This window comes from Pseudophryne corroboree, chromosome 6, assembly GCF_028390025.1.
Source record: "Pseudophryne corroboree isolate aPseCor3 chromosome 6, aPseCor3.hap2, whole genome shotgun sequence".
NCBI classification, from domain to species: domain Eukaryota; kingdom Metazoa; phylum Chordata; class Amphibia; order Anura; family Myobatrachidae; genus Pseudophryne; species Pseudophryne corroboree.
The window spans coordinates 770,962,922-770,984,028 of record NC_086449.1 but is presented as its reverse complement, the minus strand read 5'-3'; the positions used below and the strand labels follow the sequence as shown (position 1 = coordinate 770,984,028).

General features: G+C 48.6%; 1 protein-coding gene across 9 annotated transcripts in view; it reads right to left on the bottom strand.

Moving 5' to 3' along the window:
* The window catches only part of TCOF1 (treacle ribosome biogenesis factor 1), a 231,621-nt gene that overhangs the window by 184,423 nt on the left and 26,091 nt on the right, over positions 1-21,107 (bottom strand). For all 9 annotated transcript variants that reach the window (XM_063928639.1, XM_063928641.1, XM_063928644.1 and 6 more), the window contains exons 3-7: positions 14,043-14,149; positions 13,822-13,868; positions 4,666-4,864; positions 4,249-4,328; positions 2,209-2,349 (exon numbers count right to left, since the gene is read on the bottom strand). In XM_063928639.1, the coding sequence (XP_063784709.1) occupies positions 2,209-2,349; positions 4,249-4,328; positions 4,666-4,864; positions 13,822-13,868; positions 14,043-14,149 (574 nt within the window). The remainder of the gene's footprint in view (positions 1-2,208; positions 2,350-4,248; positions 4,329-4,665; positions 4,865-13,821; positions 13,869-14,042; positions 14,150-21,107) is intronic.

Here is a 21,107-nt window from a genome sequence, read left to right as displayed (position 1 = left end):
ATCCACCCATGGCGTGACAGAAGTTGGATAGTGCAGGTACGCCTGATGAGGCGGCCAAATTGGAATATGGGGAGGTAGGCATCCTTGATATCCAAGGAGACCATGAATTCCTGTTCTTCCAGGCCCTCAATCACTGATCGCAGGGATTCCATTTTGAACTTGAACACCTTCAAGTAAGGATTCAAGGATTTTAGATTCAAAATGGGTCTTACCGAACGGTCCGGTTTCAGCAAAACCCTTTGCTGCGTTGCGGTATTGGTACTGGAAAAATGACGTGGGACTGGACCAACTTTAGGCTGGCCTGTTGCAACGTAAATTGCATATCCTCCAAAGCTGGTAACCTTGATGATTTGAAAAATCGTTGGGGAGGAGTACTGTCGAACTTCAGCTTGTAGCCCTGAGAAACGAGATCTCTGACTCAGGTATCCTGGCAGGAAGCCTCCCAGACGCGGCTGAAGTGACGCAGTCGAGAACCTCTCGGGGTGGGTGGGCACCGTCATGCTGAGGCCTTAGCGGAAGCAGAACTGGTTGTCTGTTCCTCAGAGCTGGTGCTTGCAGGCTTTCCGGACTTACATCTGGTGCCTCTAGTCGCATTGGAGGCACCTCTGGCCTTAGATCGAAATCTGCGAGACCGAAAGGACTGGACAGATGGCCCGGATAGGAGAGTCGCGCCGGTGGAGCCCCAGAGGGGAGAAACATTGATTTCCTAGCCGCAGCTTTGGAAATCCAGGTATCCAATTCAACCCCAAAGAGCCATTCCCCAGAAAAGGGGGGGGGGGGGGGGGGGGGGGATTCCACACTGTGGAGATGTAGGCAGGGGCTAATACTGTATTTGTGGTGTTTCCATCTTTATAGCGTTTAATGTACTTTTTATTCCTTCTGTTCCCATGTCTCTCTGGCTTGTGTCACTATTACCCCATGTGTGTGTTCATCCATTAGCCAATATATTCTGAACTATAATCTTACCCAGGTAAGTTCTGCTGTGTGGATCTGTTTATCTGGAACTTCTGTGTGGAATTGCTGTGGACCTAAATTCTCTACTGGGACTTACTATCTGGACTGCTACCTGTATACTATTTCTGGGCTATATTTACTTCTGTTTCCTGTGAATTATCTACTACTGTGTGCTGTGAGAAATAAACCATCACTTTGGTTTCATCGGCTCTGTGTCTGAGTGATTAGAAGAACCCCGTATCTTCACACACACTACATTTGGATTCTGCGTCCGCAATCCACTGACGCAGCCACAAGGACATGTGCGCAGACACTGCCATGGCAGAAGTCCTGGCATTAATGTTCCCCATCTCCTTGAGCGAATCACTATAGTGACCAAGGTAAAAAACAGTTCCTGTCCTAAAGAGGACCCAGATAGTGTACAAAAGCGGCTCTCCCCCTTTGCTACACCCTGTACCAGATATCCAGTGTAGCTGAGGAGTCAGGAAGCGCTGTGTGTGCTGTGGATGACTGCAGTAAGCAGAGGAAGGCGCCAAAATGCCTCTGGTTCCGCTCTGAGGAAGCTCCGTCCCCTCCAACGGCGCCGGAGCTATAGTGATATATTATACTGGTAAAGTCTCAATTCAGCTTAAAGACATCACAACAAGTGCTAGTTCAAGCGGTTTTGTGCCAGTCTATACCGGGGATCGTAGCGGGGACCCCCCCTGGGAGGGTCCCGTATGCCATGCCCAGCCGCACAGTGAACTGGGGGACCCCCCTAGCGGGCCCCCCCATTTAGTACTCACCACAAATGTCACCTTCAGGCAGTCTTAGGGGTGTGCTGCGGCTGTGACAGCCAAGGCGCAGTGCCCCGCTGAACAACCCCCCCCCCCTCCCCCCCCAAATCGGCTCTGCACCTCGTAAGGCCGGTGACACCCCCCCCCCTTCTAACTCCCACGGTGCAGGTATGCTGTTGCCCAGACAGCATACCGAAAATAACAAACATGAAAAAGAAATTGAAGAAAACTGCCTGAAGCTCAGAAATGTGCATCCTCTCCTGAGGGCACTTTTTTCTAAACTGCCTGTGGGAGGGGGCATAGAGGGGAGGAGCCAGCACACCCAGTGAAGAAATTTAAGTGCACTGGCTCCTTTGGACCCAGACTATACTCATCGTACTAAGTCACCCCAATATCCCTTAAGGATACTAGAGAAATAGCTAAAAAATCCATCCTAGTTGCAGAATGTATACCTCCCCCCCCCCCCCCCTCTGCTTACCGGTTTATCAATGTCTGTCTCATCAGAAGACTTGCTTGCATTGTTCCTCACTGTAGCTTTCCCTTTGGATGTTGCTGTACTACGAGGTTTCCTGGCAGCAGGCTTCTTTGCGGCAGCAGTTTTGGCAAGTACGGCCTTGATCTTAAAAAGTAAATAGAAAAATTACCTGTTAGCCAGTCGCCGACACGGAAATGGTTCAGATATGTTGGGGGCGATCTCTCAGTAGTTATACTATATCCCGGTTGCCAGGATGCCAGCGGTTGACCACAGGATCCAGGCATTGAAGATTCAGATTGGAGGGAGTAAGTATTTCTAAACCACCCCCCCCACCTTCCCCAGGGCTAACCCCCTGGGGGTGCCAGCTACGGCTAACCCTCAGGAAGGTGGCAGCTAAGGTTAACACCCCGTCCCCTAATACATTAATGAGAAATTATAGGAAAGTCAGGTGGAAGCGAGAAGCTGCTTTTTAAAGGAAGAGGAAACTAGCCAACCCCAGCACTGCCAGTCCTTGTGCCTAAACCTGCTCCTCCAGTGACACCACCAAGGGACTGGCAAACAGTGGCCAACAAGCAGAGAGTTACGTGATCCTAGAGGGGAAACAAAACACACACAACCACACACACAGTGAGGGATCTTTGTACGCGACACATCGCACATGCTGCAGTGCAAGGTGTCTGTCTCTGATGGCCCACTGGGCAATTTACACAGATATATTTAAACAATTACACAAGCTACTATTCAGACATGAGTGAGAAACATACGGAGTACACAGAGGATTAAACACAACTCCATAGGAGGAAGTACACAGACAGGAAATATACTGTCTGCGGATACTTCCTTGCTACTCCGATACAGGAGTAACCCCCCCCCCAAGTGGGCAGAGGGTTCTGCATTCTTAAGAATGCAGGGCCTGCCAACAGAAGGGGTCGCAACTTACATTCCCAGGGAACAGTACGGAGAGATTCTCCTGACTGCCTCTAAAGAGGCAAGTATCCCAGTGCTGCTGCAAACAGGTGTCAGTATGTGTGCCCCCTGGTCACTACCCTACCCTTACAAAGAGGACAGCCCACAGGGGGAGGTGCCCACCAGGACCAGCAGCCACACACGTGGTCATTCAGCACAATACAATATAGTATAAGTGGACATATCTAGGAACATAGATGTGACAGAGGGGGTAGGAGGAGGTCAGAGGCTGAGGGTAGAGCAGCTCCCATTATCATGTATGGCAATCAGTGGCAAGTCACAGGGAGGGGAGTCTGTCCGGCGATGGACGAGTCTGTACACAAGGTAAGGGTACAGTGTCACTCACAGGTGGAATGGGTGACAAGAGGAAAGTGGACCCTGTCTATAACAGCTTGAAAATGAACAGACATCTGTTATGAGCAAACTAGGACTTCACTAGACCTCCAGGAGAAGCACTCACTTCTGCCCGGTATCCGAATAGAAGCCCCAGAGACCATATGCCAGGAAGGGGTCATGATGAACTTCTTGCAGTTTGGCCTCCAGCGTCTGTAGTGTTTCCAGCACATAAGCCTAAAGTAAAGAGGGGGAAGTGGCCTTGCTGGGAATATTCAAGGTACTGAATGACTGTCTCCATCCCTGACCGCAGGGGAGCAGTCACTGTGGCCAGGATCTTTGTGAATAGTCAGGGAGCAGCTGCCAGTCAATACAATGAGGGCCCTAGTCACTGCTGTCGCCGTTTACGTCCCTGCTTCTCAGAGATTCCATTTGCTTTACCTTGGGCCAAGCAGTGGTGGTGCCGCTAGGGTACCTCCAAAGCTTAGCCTCACACAGCTGCCAGTTCTGTGTGAGACTTCCCTGCGGAATCTGGAGGGGTACAGGAGAGGAGCTACAGAATTACAGGTACCCCTGCATCCTCCACTACACGTCTTCAGCGCCTGCCAAACGGATGACAAACTGTTGCAACAATGTTACTGCACATCTGTAGTTAAATATTCGGGTACATTTCCTCTGAGGTGAAGGCAAATGATAAAAGAGAACATAAGAACATCCAACATTTCGGAAAGAAATACTACTTACTTGTTTAGCGGGTTCTTCCTCAGACTCCGAAGTGGCAGAACTCGCACTCTTTTCTGCTCCTGGGGTGGGTTTTATGGTTGCTAGATAACCAGAGGGAGAAAAATTATGCAGGCTAGTGAGAGCTAAAATTACTCAGTTTACCAACGTTCATTGAAAACAATTATTCTGCACTTTAGACAATGCGTTTTAGGAATTCTAAAAGTTTATTTAAATGTTGTTTTCCCCACCATTTTTATTTTTTTAATGTCCAAAAAAATAGAAAAGAAGAAACCATGCAAGATTTTTACCCCCCACCCCCACCCCCCAATATGGACAAGCACACACACTCACTAACCAAACCACAGCAAGGACAGTGCTCACAGTTCATCAGTACATCCTACTAACCCCTGAGACACTGGATCTGCAGAACTCCCTTACCTTGTACCGGAGGAACCACCGCTGCCTCCTCCTCACTGTCTGATGAGTCGCTGCTTTCTGTCGAACTTGCAGCTGCTTTTGTGTCAACAGCCACAGGTTTCACAGGAGGAGGGGTGGCTTTTTGGGGGGTGCTCTTTAATTTTGCTACAGATTGATTGGTGGAATTCATTTTTTTGGATGTAGCACTTGCTGTTTTTACCTAGTGCCAAGAAGAATAAATAAATTACTCCACCAAAACAAGTGAAAAACTATACACATTAAAAATAAGATTTTACTCACCGGTAAATCTATTTCTCGTAGTCCGTAGTGGATGCTGGGAACTCCAAAAGGACCATGGGGAATAGTGGCTCCGCAGGAGTCTGGGCACAACTAAAAGAAAGCTTTTAGACTACCTGGTGTGCACTGGTGAGTAAAATCTTATTTTCTCTAACGTCCTAGTGGATGCTGGGAACTCCGAAAGGACCATGGGGATTATACCAAAGCTCCCAAACGGGCGGGAGAGTGCGGATGACTCTGCAGCACCGAATGAGAGAACTCAAGGTCCTCCTCAGCCAGGGTATCAAATTTGTAGAATTTTGCAAACGTGTTTGCCCCTGACCAAGTAGCAGCTCGGCAAAGTTGTAAAGCCGAGACCCCTCGGGCAGCCGCCCAAGATGAGCCCACCTTCCTTGTAGAATGGGCTTTAACTGATTTAGGACGCGGCAGTCCAACCGCAGAATGCGCCAGCTGAATTGTGCTACAAATCCAGCGAGCAATAGTCTGCTTAGAAGCAGGAGCACCCAGTTTGTTGGGTGCATACAGGATAAATAGCGAGTCAGTTTTCCTGACTCCAGCCGTCCTGGAAACATAAATTTTCAAGGCCCTGACTACGTCCAGCAACTTGGAATCCTCCACGTTACTAGTAGCCGCAGGCACTACAATAGGTTGGTTCAAGTGAAAAGCTGATACCACCTTAGGGAGAAACTGGGGACGAGTCAACAATTCTGCCCTATCCATATGGAAAATCAGATAAGGGCTTTTGCATGATAAAGCCGCCAATTCTGAAACACGCCTGGCCGAAGCCAAGGCCAACAACATGACCACTTTCCACGTGAGATATTTAAGATCCACGGTCTTCAGTGGTTCAAACCAATGTGATTTTAGGAAATTCAACACCACGTTGAGATCCCAGGGTGCCACTGGAGGCACAAAAGGGGGCTGAATATGCAGCACTCCTTTTACAAATGTCTGAACTTCAGGTAGTGAAGCTAGTTCTTTTTGGAAGAAAATCGACAGAGCCGATATCTGCACCTTAATGGAGCCTAATTTTAGGCCCATAGCCACTCCTGCCTGTAGGAAGTGCAGAAATCGACCCAGCTGAAATTCCTCTGTTGGGGCCTTATTGGCCTCACACCAAGCAACATATTTCCGCCATATGCGGTGATAATGTTTTACAGTTACATCTTTCCTGGCTTTAATCAGCGTAGGAATGACATCCTCCGGAATGCCTTTCTCCTTTAGGATCCGGTGTTCAACCGCCATGCCGTCAAACGCAGCCGCGGTAAGTCTTGGAACAGACAGGGCCCCTGCTGCAGCAGGTCCTGTCTGAGCGGCAGAGGCCATGGGTCCTCTGAGATCATCTCTTGAAGTTCCGGGTACCACGCTCTTCTTGGCCAATCTGGAACCACGAGTATTGTCCTTACTCCTCGTTTTCTTATTATTCTCAGTACCTTTGGTATGAGAGGCAGAGGAGGGAACACATAAACCGACTGGTACACCCACGGTGTCACTAGAGCGTCCACCGCTATCGCCTGAGGGTCCCTTGACCTGGCGCAATATCTCTCTAGTTTTTTGTTTAGGCGGGACGCCATCATGTCCACCTGTGGCCGTTCCCAACGATTTACAATCAGTGTGAAGACTTCTGGATGAAGTCCCCACTCTCCCGTGTGGAGATCGTGTCTGCTGAGGAAGTCTGCTTCCCAGTTGTCCACTCCCGGAATGAACACTGCTGACAGTGCTAACACATGATTTTCCGCCCATCGGAGAATCCTTGTGGCTTCTGCCATCGCCGTCCTGCTTCTTGTGCCGCCCTGTCGGTTTACATGGGCGACTGCCGTGATGTTGTCTGATTGGATCAGTACCGGCTGGTTTTGAAGCAGGGATTTTGCCTGACTTAGGGCATTGTAAATGGCCCTCAGTTCTAGAATATTTATGTGTAGGGAAGTCTCCTGACTCGACCATAGTCCTTGGAAGTTTCTTCCCTGTCTGACTGCCCCCCCAGCCTCGAAGGCTGGCATCCGTGGTCACCAGGACCCAGTCCTGTATGCCAAATCTGCGGCCCTCTAGAAGATGAGCACTCTGCAGCCACCACAGTAGAGACACCCTGGTTCTTGGAGACAGGGTTATTAGCCGATGCATCTGAAGATGCGATCCGGACCATTGGTCCAACAGGTCCCACTGAAAGATTCTGGCATGGAACCTGCCGAAAGGAATTGCTTCGTAAGAAGCCACCATCTTTCCCAGGACTCGCGTGCAGTGATGCACCGACACCTGTTTTGGTTTCAGGAGGTTTCTGACTAGAGACGACCGCTCCATGGCTTTTTCCTCTGGGAGAAACACTTTTTTCTGGACTGTGTCCAGAATCATTCCCAGGAACAGTAGACGTGTCGTCGGAACCAGCTGTGACTTTGGAATATTTAGAACCCAACCGTGCTGGTGTAGCACCTTCTGAGATAGTGCTACTCCTACCAACAACTGCTCCTTGGATCTCGCTTTTATTAGGAGATCGTCCAAGTATGGGATCATTAAAACTCCCTTTTTTCGAAGGAGTATCATCATTTCCGCCATTACCTTGGTAAACACCCTCGGTGCCGTGGACAGACCAAACGGCAGCGTCTGGAATTGGTAATGGCAATTCTGTACCGCAAATCTGAGGTACTCCTGGTGAAGATGGTAAATGGGGACATGCAGGTAAGCATCCTTGATGTCCAGGGATACCATGTAATCCCCCTCGTCTAGACTTGCAATAACCGCCCTGAGCGATTCCATCTTGAACTTGAATTTTTTTATGTATGTGTTCAAGGATTTCAAATTTAAAATGGGTCTCACCGAACCGTCCGGTTTCGGTACCACAAACAGTGTGGAATAGTAACCCCGTCCTTGTTGAAGTAGGGGCACCTTGACTATCACACGCTGGGAATACAGCTTGTGAATTGCCTCTAGCACAGCCTCCCTGTCCGAGGGAGTTGCTGGCAAGGCTGATTTGAGGAAACGGCAGGGGGGAGACGCCTCGAATTCCAGCTTGTACCCCTGAGATACTACTTGAAAAATCCAGGGATCCACCTGTGAGCGAGCCCACTGATCGCTGAAATTTTTGAGGCGGCCCCCCACCGTACCTGGCTCCGCCTGTGGAGCCCCACCGTCATGCGGCGAACTTGGAAGAAGCGGGGGAGGACTTTTGCTCCTGGGAACTAGCTGTTTGTTGCAGCCTTTTTCCCCTACCTCTGCCTCTGGACAGAAAAGACCCGCCTTTTCCTCGCCTGTTTTTCTGGGTCCGAAAGGACTGTACCTGATAAAACAGCGCTTTTTTAGGCTGTGAGGGAACATGGGGTAAAAATGCTGACTTCCCAGCTGTCGCTGTGGAAACGAGGTCCGAGAGACCATCCCCGAATAACTCCTCACCCTTATAAGGCAAAACTTCCATGTGCCTTTTGGAATCTGCATCCCCTGTCCACTGCCGGGTCCATAAGCCTCTCCTAGCAGAAATGGACAATGCACTTATTTTAGATGCCAGCCGGCAGATCTCCCTCTGTGCATCTCTCATGTATAAGACTGAGTCTTTTATATGCTCTATTGTTAGCAGAATAGTGTCCCTGTCTAGGGTGTCGATATTTTCTGACAGGGAATCTGACCACGCAGCGGCAGCACTGCACATCCATGCTGACGCAATAGCTGGTCTAAGTATAATGCCTGTGTGTGTATATATAGACTTCAGGATTGCCTCCTGTTTTCTATCCGCAGGCTCCTTCAGGGCGGCCGGAGACGGAAGTGCCACCTTTTTAGACAAACGTGTGAGCGCTTTATCCACCCTAGGAGGTGTTTCCCAACGTGCCCTATCCTCTGGCGGGAAAGGGAACGCCATTAGTAATTTTTTTGAGATTATCAATCTTTTATCAGGGAAAGCCCACGCTTCTTCACACACTTCATTTAATTCTTCAGATGGGGGAAAAACTACGGGTAGTTTTTTCTCCCCAAACATAATACCCTTTTTTGTGGTACCTGGGTTTAAATCTGAAATGTGTAACACCTCTTTCATTGCCTCAATCATGCAGCGAATGGCCTTAGTGGACATTAGATTAGACTCATCGTCGTCGACACTGGTATCAGTATCCGTGTCGACATCTGGGTCTGCCATCTGAGGTAGCGGGCGTTTTAGAGCCCCTGATGGCCTTTGAGACACCTGGGCAGGCACAAGCTGAGAAGCCGGCTGTCCCGCATTTGGCATGTCGTCAAATTTTTTGTGTAAGGAGTCGACACTTGCACGTAATTCCTTCCATAAAACCATCCACTCAGGTGTCTGCCCCGCAGGGGGTGACATCACTTCTACAGGCATCTGCTCTGCCTCCACATAATTTCCCTCCTCAAACATGTCGACACAGCCGTACCGACACACCGCACACACACCGGGTATGCTCTAAACAGAGGACAGGACCCCACAGAAGCCCTTTGGGGAGACAGAGAGAGAGTATGCCAGCACACACCAGAGCGCTATATACTGCAGGGACTAACTGAATTATGTCCCCTATAGCTGCTATAATATTTACTGCGCCTAAATTTAGTGCCCCCCCTCTTTTTTACCCTTTTTCTGTAGTGTAGACTGCAGGGGAGAGCCAGGGAGCTTCCTTCCAGCGGAACGGTGAGAGAAAAATGGTGCCAGTGTGCTAAGGGGGATAGCTCCGCCCCTTTTTCGCGGACTATTCTCCCGCTTTTTTAAGGATTCTGGCAGGGGTAATTATCACATATATAGCCTCTGGGGTTATATATTGTGATTGTTTTGCCAGCCAAGGTGTTTTTATTGCTGCTCAGGGCGCCCCCCCCCCCCAGCGCCCTGCACCCTCAGTGACCGGAGTGTGAAGTGTGTATGAGAAGCAATGGCGCACAGCTGCAGTGCTGTGCGCTACCTTGGAGAAGACAGAAGTCTTCATGCCGCCGATTTTCCGGACTTCTTCATGCTTCTGGCTCTGTAAGGGGGACGGCGGCGCGGCTCCGGGACCGAACACCAAGGCCAGTTCCATGCGGTCGGTCCCTCTGGAGCTAATGGTGTCCAGTAGCCCAAGAAGCCCAAGCTAGCTGCAAGCAGGTAGGTTCGCTTCTTCACCCCTTAGTCCCTCGTTGCAGTGAGCCTGTTGCCAGCAGGTCTCACTGTAAAATAAAAAACCTAAAATATACTTTCTTCTAAGAGCTCAGGAGAGCCCCTAGTGTGCATCCAGCTCGGCCGGGCACAAAAATCTAACTGAGGCTTGGAGGAGGGTCATAGTGGGAGGAGCCAGTGCACACCAGGTAGTCTAAAAGCTTTCTTTTAGTTGTGCCCAGACTCCTGCGGAGCCGCTATTCCCCATGGTCCTTTCGGAGTTCCCAGCATCCACTAGGACGTTAGAGAAAAAGGATTAAGATCAGAGTTTGTATTCTGAAAGAGACCACAGATTACTTAACATCTTATGAAAGGCACACCATTCCATCCGTATACATCATTTTCTTTTATATTTCATAGTATACATAAATACACAAACTGCCTGAGATTCTTAATACAGAGCTAAATTGCAGTTTCCCAGACAAAGTTTTTAGAGCAGTTCTATGGTTTATTTAAAATGTCCTGTAAAAGATATTCGCCCAAAAAAGGGAATGAAAGCTGCCGACATTGTACCGACACTTGCAGAGCCATATCAAAACACTAATGCTGGATATAAAGTATAGTACAGCAAAGAGGGATTTTTCAGTCTTCCCGGGGAATAATACAACCATCCGAGCGGCATACTACCGTCTCCAAATTCCCCAGACTCGAACAACGACTGAAGGGTGTGCATTAACAGGTATGAACATTTCACATACTTACATTCTACCGAATCACTGCAGGAACATGAAACACATGGGGCTTTGCATCAGTCTAAAGGCCCGTACACACTGGTCGATATATCGGCCGTTCTCGTGAACGCCCGATATATCGCGGAACCGTCGGCCAGTGTGTACGGGCGATACGTCTGTGAACTCCGTCGTTCACAGACGTATCACGTCGGCCACGCAGCACAGCCGACGGCCAATATATCCAACGATATATTGGCGCGTCGCTGTGTGTGTACGGGGCGGTCGTCCGACCGCCCGTACACATGCTGCGGCGGCCGGCGGTGATTGACAGCTGAACTGGGTGGGCGGGCGCCCGCCCAGTTCATGACGTCAGTCCCCGGACGGATCGGGCAGTGTGTATGCTGAACACACTGCTCGATCCGTCCATAGATATATCTGCAGATCAATTGATCTGCAGATATATCTATTAGTGTGTACCCACCTTAAGGGTTACACCAAATCGCAGTGTCCTCTCTGGCAGATGCGACTGCAAGATTATCCCCCCCCTATGTATGGGACTGCAGCAAATGGGATGAGACCAGACACATTCTCTTCCGTGTGTCTGCATTTTAATAATGTGAGCTCAGTGATGAGGAAAGGGGCGGCTGGCTCGCCAGTGCGAAAGCGGCTCATGCTGTGTGACTTGCTATGGGAATAGATCACAGAAAAGCTAAAGTTTATTATGGGACCAATGCATCATCCTGGGAACCAACATGAAAGACACACACCATAATAAGTGTGCCAGGAGGTCATTTACACCGATGCCACCAGGACAATTGTGAAAGCACCAGTTCTTTGTGCCATATAAAGACACAGAAGACCGGATTTCCCTGTACAGCTCATCTAATTACAATCTACAATTAAATAGTACAAAACATCAAGTCTTACTATACAGAGGACACGTACATAGTGTTACTGCTAGCATTAATTTTTGGAGAACATGGCATTCCCCAATAAACTACACGCCCTACTAGGGATTGCCATCGACCACTGATGGTTTATAACAGTCTATATGTCTATGGCCGATAGCAAGTGGGTTTTTGCCATCAAAAACATTGAGTGCCAAATCGATCGGCTCAGATCATCGATGGCACAGCCTTCTATGGCCATCACGAACCCCTGCCATGACACAGCTAATGCAGCTTTCTTTACAGACTCCCTGTACAATCCCCTGGTTACAGGATGAGGCCTCTGCATTCAGAAGTACAGGACGGGCAGAGCGCACACATCACCATAAATGTGACAGTAAACTCCACTGTGAGGGGTGAGAACTAGAAAGCACGGTTGTGCTATACAGAGCCTGTGTGGGGTAAATGGGCGGAGGGCAGCAGGTAGCATAACCGGTGAACAAATATTCCACCTGGCCATGCTCATGAAGCCAAGAGGTCACCGCCGGAGCACAAACACTAGCCACTGTCACCACAATGCAATTTTAACATACTGTATATAGGTAAAACCAATCTCTCCTGCCCCTCATTACTCAGTCTGGCAGTGTGTAGAATCTCAAACCAGCCGCCAGTTCGTGAGCCAATCAGAGCTCGCGGACTGAGCACTGAGGGGCATGAGAGGCGCGCGCTGCTCTCTTCTCTCCTGACACACACACACACTCAGCAGCAAGCAGCGGTGAGCAGCACTGTGGGGGGCATGTGTGTACCTGACACCGTGGGGGCATGTGTCTGACACTAATAGGGGCATGTGTATCACACCACCATTTTCATTGGCCACACCCATTTTTTGGTGCGCGCGCACAGTACAACTAAGACATTTTTTCTACTTGCACCACGGATCCTCCATCAGAAACTAGGGGGCAGATGTATTAAGCCTGGAGAAGGGATAAAGCAGTGATAAGTGGAAGGTGATAATGTAAATTTACATATTGGAGCTGATTGGCTGGTGCGTTATCACCTTCAATTTATCACTGCTTTATCCCTTCTCCAGGCTTAATACATCTGCCGCAAGGTCCGCTTATCTATAGGCTACGTTGCAGGCACTGGCCCAATTCGGGAGTGTCTGCCTGGATTTTTAAAGCTGCAATAATTTAAAAAGGCAAAACCAACTGGGTTTTACTCTTAAAATTGCCACTTTAAAAATACTTGCTAAATTGAATTGAACACTATACATGATATGACTATACTGTTATACCACATTACCTATGTCTACCATGCTCTCTTATACCCAGTTTACACACAATCCCCGGCTCAGACCCCGAGCACAGGTTGAAGCCCAGGTTACTGTGCCCACCAACTTGCTCCTTTTAGGCATGACTTGGATCATCGTGACAGAGGCAGGAGTACACCAGCATACGCAGGCACGCAGTGGCTGTTTTCGGGGCCGGCCAATGACATCACCTGCGTTTGTAAACATGGTGGCGGCGCCCTTGCCTACACTGCCAGGCCTCATAGGCAAGGGTCAACCTCTATTTGAGGTTTTTGCGATGCGATCACAACTAAATTACAACGCTGGACATCGCCACACATGCTGGAGCAACCTTGCCCTGTGCTGGGCGGCCCCCCGCATGCGATTTTATCGGCTGCAGATTTTGCTAAAATAGCAAAACATGCGACCAACTCTGAATAAACCCCCACATCCATTAGGGCAGGGAACGTGAATGACTAAATATCCTCTATAAAAGCGCTGCGGAATACGTGCACTATACAATCAGCTTTATGTACAGCAACTTCAACATAACAAAAGAATTTAACAGTAATCAGTTGATAATTATAAAATAAATAAATAAAAATATATACACAAACAAAAAAGCCTTATTGAATAAGTAACACAAGTGCGCTATAACTTACAGCCACCGACCACGGACTCAGCAAACATGAAGCCCAGTGTAGCTGGAGAATGTAAGACTATGCTGAACTTTCATATAGACGAAACAGCGCATGTTGGAATTACAGCCAACACCTAATCAACTGCCATGCGTCACCACACAGACGCCATTGTGCATCTTCAGCAAGACTTGCAGCTCCATAACAAGTAAACCTTTCAGTAACATACATCTACACACAAGAAGTTAGACATTAAAGAGAGAAAAAAAAAAAAGTCACTCACTTCAGCCGCCTTCTTCACTGGACGCTTTTTGTCTTCTTTTTGAGGGGCTAAATAAAAGTAAAAAATAAAATAAAGTATAAGAACAATAACAGCAAAGGCAGAACACTAATCATATAAAGAATAAAAAAAAAAAAAAAGGAAGCCACACAAGTAAGTGAAAATGCACCTATCTACCGTATATTGTGACATACAGTCCCAAGCACAACCTCTGCGACTCTTACCCTTATCCTCATTGTCAGAGGATTCGGACGAGCTAGCCGTATCCTGCACTCGCTGCTTCTTGCCGTGGGCGTCAGTCTGTTTGCCGCCTTTCCGCTTCTTTGCTTTCCTGTGGAATGGAAGAATGTCATGTATGAAAGTCTTACCGTAGCCTTCACACGAACACCATTCACACACAGCCACAGCATTACATGTGCTCAGACTCCTCATCTCTCGTGAGGTTCCAGCTATTCTTCCGGCCACACAGTCCTACATTCTGATGATAACCGGTACAGAGTCTTACGTTTGGGCGCTCATGTGTAATATTTGCCCTCCAGCCATGGAATGCTTATAACAAAAGCACCAAGTACTCCGCTGAGATTAATTTATTAAAACAGCAAATTTTTATTCGGTGAAATAAAATAAGGCTATTTTTGTTTAAAGCTGTACGTTTATTAAAGGAAAAAAAAAATTTATAGAGAAGAAAGCGGAAAAATCAGAAGTTTAGCAAATAAATTGCTGTTCAATAGATAAAACCCTAAACTTATGGCTTGTGCATATGGGCAGCCAACATACTGACCCGTTGCCGGGCCTCAGGAACCGCTGACAGTGACATCACAACTGGGCGTTCAGATTTAGATGCGCATCCAGGTGTGATGACTGGCCAGACATATCGAGCAACCAATTGGCAAGGGTGTGCTCATCAAATTGCTTGGTTGGCACGTTGGTCAGGGGTGAACCCAGTGATACACTGAAAACACCTCTGCCAACTTGTCTGCCAGATTGGTTCTAGCTCTCCCAGGTTTAACAACTTAGAGCAGATCAGTTACAAAACCAGTGTGGGACTGAAAATCCATCAAGCATCAGTTAGAGATGACTTATAAACCAGACATCAAAGTTCATTAAGGAATAAACCACAAATTACATTTTATCGTCTGTCAATGGCACCACACGATTGGCTGTAACACCTAAACTGTAATGTGACAGCTGTGACAATATACACTATACATGTCAACAGCTTCAGAATATCTGAACAGGGTGCAAACTATTCTGCAACACTCTACAACACCAGGTATAGGTTAGGGGCGTGGATTTGCTCCCTGAAAAAATGTCCATAAGTGAGAATGACCTACATCTAAGGCTCAGCACTCAAATTGCAAATGCAAGTCATCCAAAGCATGGGAGGTAAACATCACACACTGTTCGGGCAGACTATGTTTCCTTGCTTGAAGCCTAGTTTGGAGAGCAGGATAAGAATCTACGACCTAAACCGTCATCTGTATTAGTTGGAATAAAGTACTGGTCCCCGAGTCAGCAGGTCCAGCAGATACCAGGCCCTCCTGGGCTAGGAGAATAGCCAAGATTGCTTCCTGCTTGACCACAAGAAGGTGCAACAGTGACCACAGCAGGAATCCACTGGAAACACTCATGATATTAATGATGGACTTCAGATGTGACCTAGAAAGTTTGTCCTGGAGGCCCTGACGCAGATGTGCAAAAAAATAAGAATTTACTCACCGGTAATTCTATTTCTCGTAGTCCGTAGTGGATGCTGGGAACTCCGTAAGTACCATGGGGAATAGCGGGCTCCGAAGGAGGCTGGGCACTCTAGAAAGATCTTAGACTACCTGGTGTGCACTGGCTCCTCCCACTATGACCCTCCTCCAAGCCTCAGTTAGGTACTGTTCCCGGACGAGCGTACACAATAAGGAAGGATTTTGAATCCCGGGTAAGACTCATACCAGCCACACCAATCACACCGTACAACTCGTGATATGAAACACAGTTAACAGTATGAAACAATAGAGCCGCTCAACAATAACCCGATTTAGTTAACAATAACTATGTACAAGTATTGCAGATAAACCGCACTTGGGATGGGCGCCCAGCATCCACTACGGACTACGAGAAATAGAATTACCGGTGAGTAAATTCTTATTTTCTCTGACGTCCTAGTGGATGCTGGGAACTCCGTAAGGACCATGGGGATTATACCAAAGCTCCCAAACGGGCGGGAGAGTGCGGATGACTCTGCAGCACCGAATGAGAGAACTCCAGGTCCTCCTCAGCCAGGGTATCAAATTTATAGAATTTTGCAAACGTGTTTGCCCCTGACCAAGTAGCAGCTCGGCAAAGTTGTAAAGCCGAGACCCCTCGGGCAGCCGCCCAAGATGAGCCCACCTTCCTTGTGGAATGGGCATTGACAGATTTTGGCTGTGGCAGGCCTGCCACAGTATGTGCAAGCTGAATTGTACCACAAATCCAACGAGCAATAGTCTGCTTAGAAGCAGGAGCACCCAGCTTGTTGGGTGCATACAGGATAAACAGCGAGTCAGATTTTCTGACTCCAGCCGTCCTGGAAACATATATTTTCAGGGCCCTGACAACGTCTAGCAACTTGGAGTCCTCCAAATCCTTAGTAGCCGCAGGCACCACAATAGGCTGGTTCAGGTGAAACGCTGACACCACCTTAGGGAGAAACTGGGGACGAGTCCTCAATTCTGCCCTATCCATATGGAAAATCAGATAAGGGCTTTTACATGATAAAGCCGCCAGCTCTGACACTCGCCTGGCTGAAGCCAAGGCCAACAACATGACCACTTTCCACGTGAGATATTTCAGATCCACGGTTTTTAGTGGCTCAAACCAATGTGATTTTAAGAAACTCAACATCACGTTGAGATCCCAAGGTGCCACAGGAGGCACAAATGGGGGCTGAATATGCAGCACTCCTTTCACAAATGTCTGAACTTCAGGTACTGAAGCTAGTTCTTTTTGAAAGAAAATTGACAGAGCCGAGATCTGTACCTTAATGGAGCCCAGTTTTAGGCCCATATTCACTCCTGCTTGCAGAAAATGCAGAAATCGACCTAGTTGAAATTCCTCCGTTGGGGCCTTTTCGGCCTCACACCATGCAACATACCTCCGCCATATGCGGTGATAATGAGTTGCTGTGACCTCTTTCCTGGCTTTAATAAGCGTAGGAATGACTTCCTCCGGAATGCCCTTTTCCTTCAGGATCCGGCGTTCAACCGCCATGCCGTCAAACGCAGCCGCGGTAAGTCTTGGAACAGACAGGGGTCCTGCTGCAGCAGGTCCTGTCTGAGCGGCAGAGACCACGGGTCCTCTGAGATCATCTCTTGAAGTTCCGGGTACCACGCTCTTCTCGGCCAATCAGGAACCACGAGAATTGTGTTTACTCCTCGCTTTCTTATTATTCTCAATACCTTTGGTATGAGAGGTAGAGGAGGGAACACAAACTGACTGGTACACCCACGGTGTCACTAGAGCGTCCACAGCTATCGCCTGAGGGTCTCTTGACCTGGCGCAATACTTCTCTAGTTTTCTGTTTAGGCGGGACGCCATCATGTCCACCTGTGGACGACCCCATTGATTTACAATCATTTGGAAGACTTCTGGATGAAGTCCCCACTCTCCCGGGTGGAGGTCGTGCCTGCTGAGAAAGTCTGCTTCCCAGTTGTCCACTCCCGGGATGAACACTGCTGACAGTGCTAGTACACGATTCTCCGCCCATCGGAGAATTTTTGTGGCTTCTGCCATCGCCGTCCTGCTTCTTGTGCTGCCCTGTCGATTCACATGGGCGACTGCCGTGATGTTGTCTGACTGGATCAGCACCGGCTGGTGTAGGAGCAGGGATTTTGCTTGACTTAGGGCATTGTAAATGGCCCTTAGTTCCAGAATATTTATGTGAAGGGCAGTCTCCTGACTTGACCATAGTCCTTGGAAATTTCTTCCCTTTGTGACTGCCCCCCAGCCTCGTAGGCTGGCATCCGTGGTCACCAAGACCCAGTCCTGTATGCCGAATCTGCGGCCCTCCAGAAGATGAGCACTGTGCAGCCACCACAGAAGAGACACCCTGGTTCGTGGAGACAGGGTTATTAAACGATGCATCTGAAGATGCGATCCGGACCACTTGTCCAACAGGTCCCACTGAAAAATTCTGGCATGGAACCTGCCGAATGGAATTGCTTCGTAAGAAGCTACCATCTTTCCCAGGACCCGCGTGCAGTGATGCACCGATACCTGTTTTGGTTTTAGGAGGTCTCTGACTAGAGAAGACAACTCCCTGGCTTTCTCCTCCGGGAGAAACACTTTTTTCTGGGCCGTGTCCAGAATCATTCCCAGGAACATTAGACGTGTCGTGGGGACCAGCTGTGACTTTGGGATATTCAGAATCCAACCGTGCTGGCTCAGCACTTCCTGAGATAGTGCTACTCCCACTAACAACTGTTCCTTGGATCGTGCCTTTATTAGGAGATCGTCCAAGTATGGGATAATTAAAACTCCCTTTTTTCGAAGGAGTATCATCATTTCCGCCATAACCTTGGTAAATACCCTCGGTGCCGTGGAGAGTCCAAACGGCAGCGTCTGGAATTGGTAATGGCAATCCTGTACCACAAATCTGAGGTACTCCTGGTGAGAATTGTAAATGGGGACATGCAGGTAAGCATCCTTGATGTCCAGGGATACCATGTAATCCCCCTCGTCCAGGCTTGCAATAACCGCCCTGAGCGATTCCATCTTGAACTTGAATTTTTTTATGTATGTGTTCAAGGATTTCAAATTTAAAATGGGTCTCACCGAACCGTCCGGTTTCGGCACCACAAATAGTGTGGAATAGTAACCCCGGCCTTGTTGAAGTAGGGGTACCTTGATTATCACCTGCTGGGAATACAGCTTGTGAATCGCTGATAGCACCGCCTCCCTGTCTGAGGGAGCAATCGGCAAGGCGGATTTTAGGAAACGGCGGGGTGGAGTCGCCTCGAATTCCAGCCTGTATCCCTGAGATACTACGTACCTGGCTCCGCCTGTGAAGCCCCACCGTCATGCGGCGGACTTGGAAGAGGAAGCGGGGGAGGACTTTTGTTCCTGGGAACCTGCTGATTGCTGCAGCCTTTTTCCCCTGCCTCTGCCTCTTGACAGAAAAGACCCTCCTTTTCCCCGCTTGTTTTTCTGGGACCGAAAGGACTGAACCTGATAAAAATAAGAATTTACTTACCGATAATTCTATTTCTCATAGTCCGTAGTGGATGCTGGGAACTCCGTAAGGACCATGGGGAATAGCGGCTCCGCAGGAGACTGGGCACAAAAGTAAAAGCTTTTAGGTCACCTGGTGTGCACTGGCTCCTCCCCCAATGACCCTCCTCCAAGACAATCCGCACTTGGGATGGGCGCCCAGCATCCACTACGGACTATGAGAAATAGAATTATCGGTAAGTAAATTCTTATTTTCTCTGACGTCCTAGTGGATGCTGGGGACTCCGAAAGGACCATGGGGATTATACCAAAGCTCCCAAACGGGCGGGAGAGTGCGGATGACTCTGCAGCACCGAATGAGAGAACTCCAGGTCCTCCTCAGCCAGGGTATCAAATTTGTAGAATTTAGCAAACGTGTTTGCCCCTGACCAAGTAGCTGCTCGGCAAAGTTGTAAAGCCGAGACCCCTCGGGCAGCCGCCCAAGATGAGCCCACTTTCCGTGTGGAATGGGCTTTTACAGATTTTGGCTGTGGCAGGCCTGCCACAGAATGTGCAAGCTGAATTGTACTACAAATCCAACGAGCAATAGTCTGCTTAGAAGCAGGAGCACCCAGCTTGTTGGGTGCATACAGGATAAACAGCGAGTCAGATTTTCTGACTCCAGCCGTCCTGGAAAATAAGAATTTACTTACCGATAATTCTATTTCTCGGAGTCCGTAGTGGATGCTGGGGTTCCTGAAAGGACCATGGGGAATAGCGGCTCCGCAGGAGACAGGGCACAAAAAAGTAAAGCTTTACTAGGTCAGGTGGTGTGCACTGGCTCCTCCCCCTATGACCCTCCTCCAGACTCCAGTTAGGTACTGTGCCCGGACGAGCATACACAATAAGGGAGGCATTTTGAATCCCGGGTAAGACTCATACCAGCCACACCAATCACACCGTACAACTTGTGATCTAAACCCAGTTAACAGTATGACAACAGAAAGGGCCTCTTAAAGATGGCTCCTTAACAATAACCCGAATTAGTTAACAATAACTATGTACAAGTATTGCAGATAATCCGCACTTGGGATGGGCGCCCAGCATCCACTACGGACTCCGAGAAATAGAATTATCGGTAAGTAAATTCTTATTTTCTCTATCGTCCTAAGTGGATGCTGGGGTTCCTGAAAGGACCATGGGGATTATACCAAAGCTCCCAAACGGGCGGGAGAGTGCGGATGACTCTGCAGCACCGAATGAGAGAACTCCAGGTCCTCCTTTGCCAGGGTATCAAATTTGTAAAATTTTACAAACGTGTTCTCCCCCGACCACGTAGCTGCTCGGCAGAGTTGTAATGCCGAGACCCCTCGGGCAGCCGCCCAAGATGAGCCCACCTTCCTTGTGGAGTGGGCTTTTACAGTTTTAGGCTGTGGCAGGCCTGCCACAGAATGTGCAAGTTGAATTGTGTTACAAATCCAACGAGCAATCGACTGCTTAGAAGCAGGTGCGCCCAACTTGTTGGGTGCATACAATATAAACAGCGAGTCAGATTTTCTGACTCCAGCCGTCCTTGCAATGTATATTTTTAAGGCTCTGACAACGTCCAACAACTTGGAGTCCTCCAAGTCGCTAGTGGCCGCAGGCACCACAATAGGTTGGTTCAGATGAAATGCTGATACCACTTTAGGGAGAAAATGCGGACGAGTCCGCAGTTCTGCCCTATCCGAATGGAAGATTAGATAAGGACTTTTATAAGATAAAGCCGCCAATTCAGATACTCTCCTGGCAGAGGCCAGGGCTAGTAACATAGTCACTTTCAATGTGAGATATTTCAAATCCACCTTTTTCAATGGTTCAAACCAATGGGATTTGAGGAAATCTAAAACTACATTTAGATCCCACGGTGCCACCGGAGGCACCACAGGAGGCTGTATATGCAGTACTCCCTTGACAAAAGTCTGGACCTCAGGGACAGAGGCCAATTCTTTTTGGAAGAATATTGACAGGGCCGAAATTTGAACCTTAATGGATCCCAATTTGAGACCCATAGATAATCCTGATTGCAGGAAATGTAGGAAACGACCCAGTTGGAATTCCTCCGTCGGAAC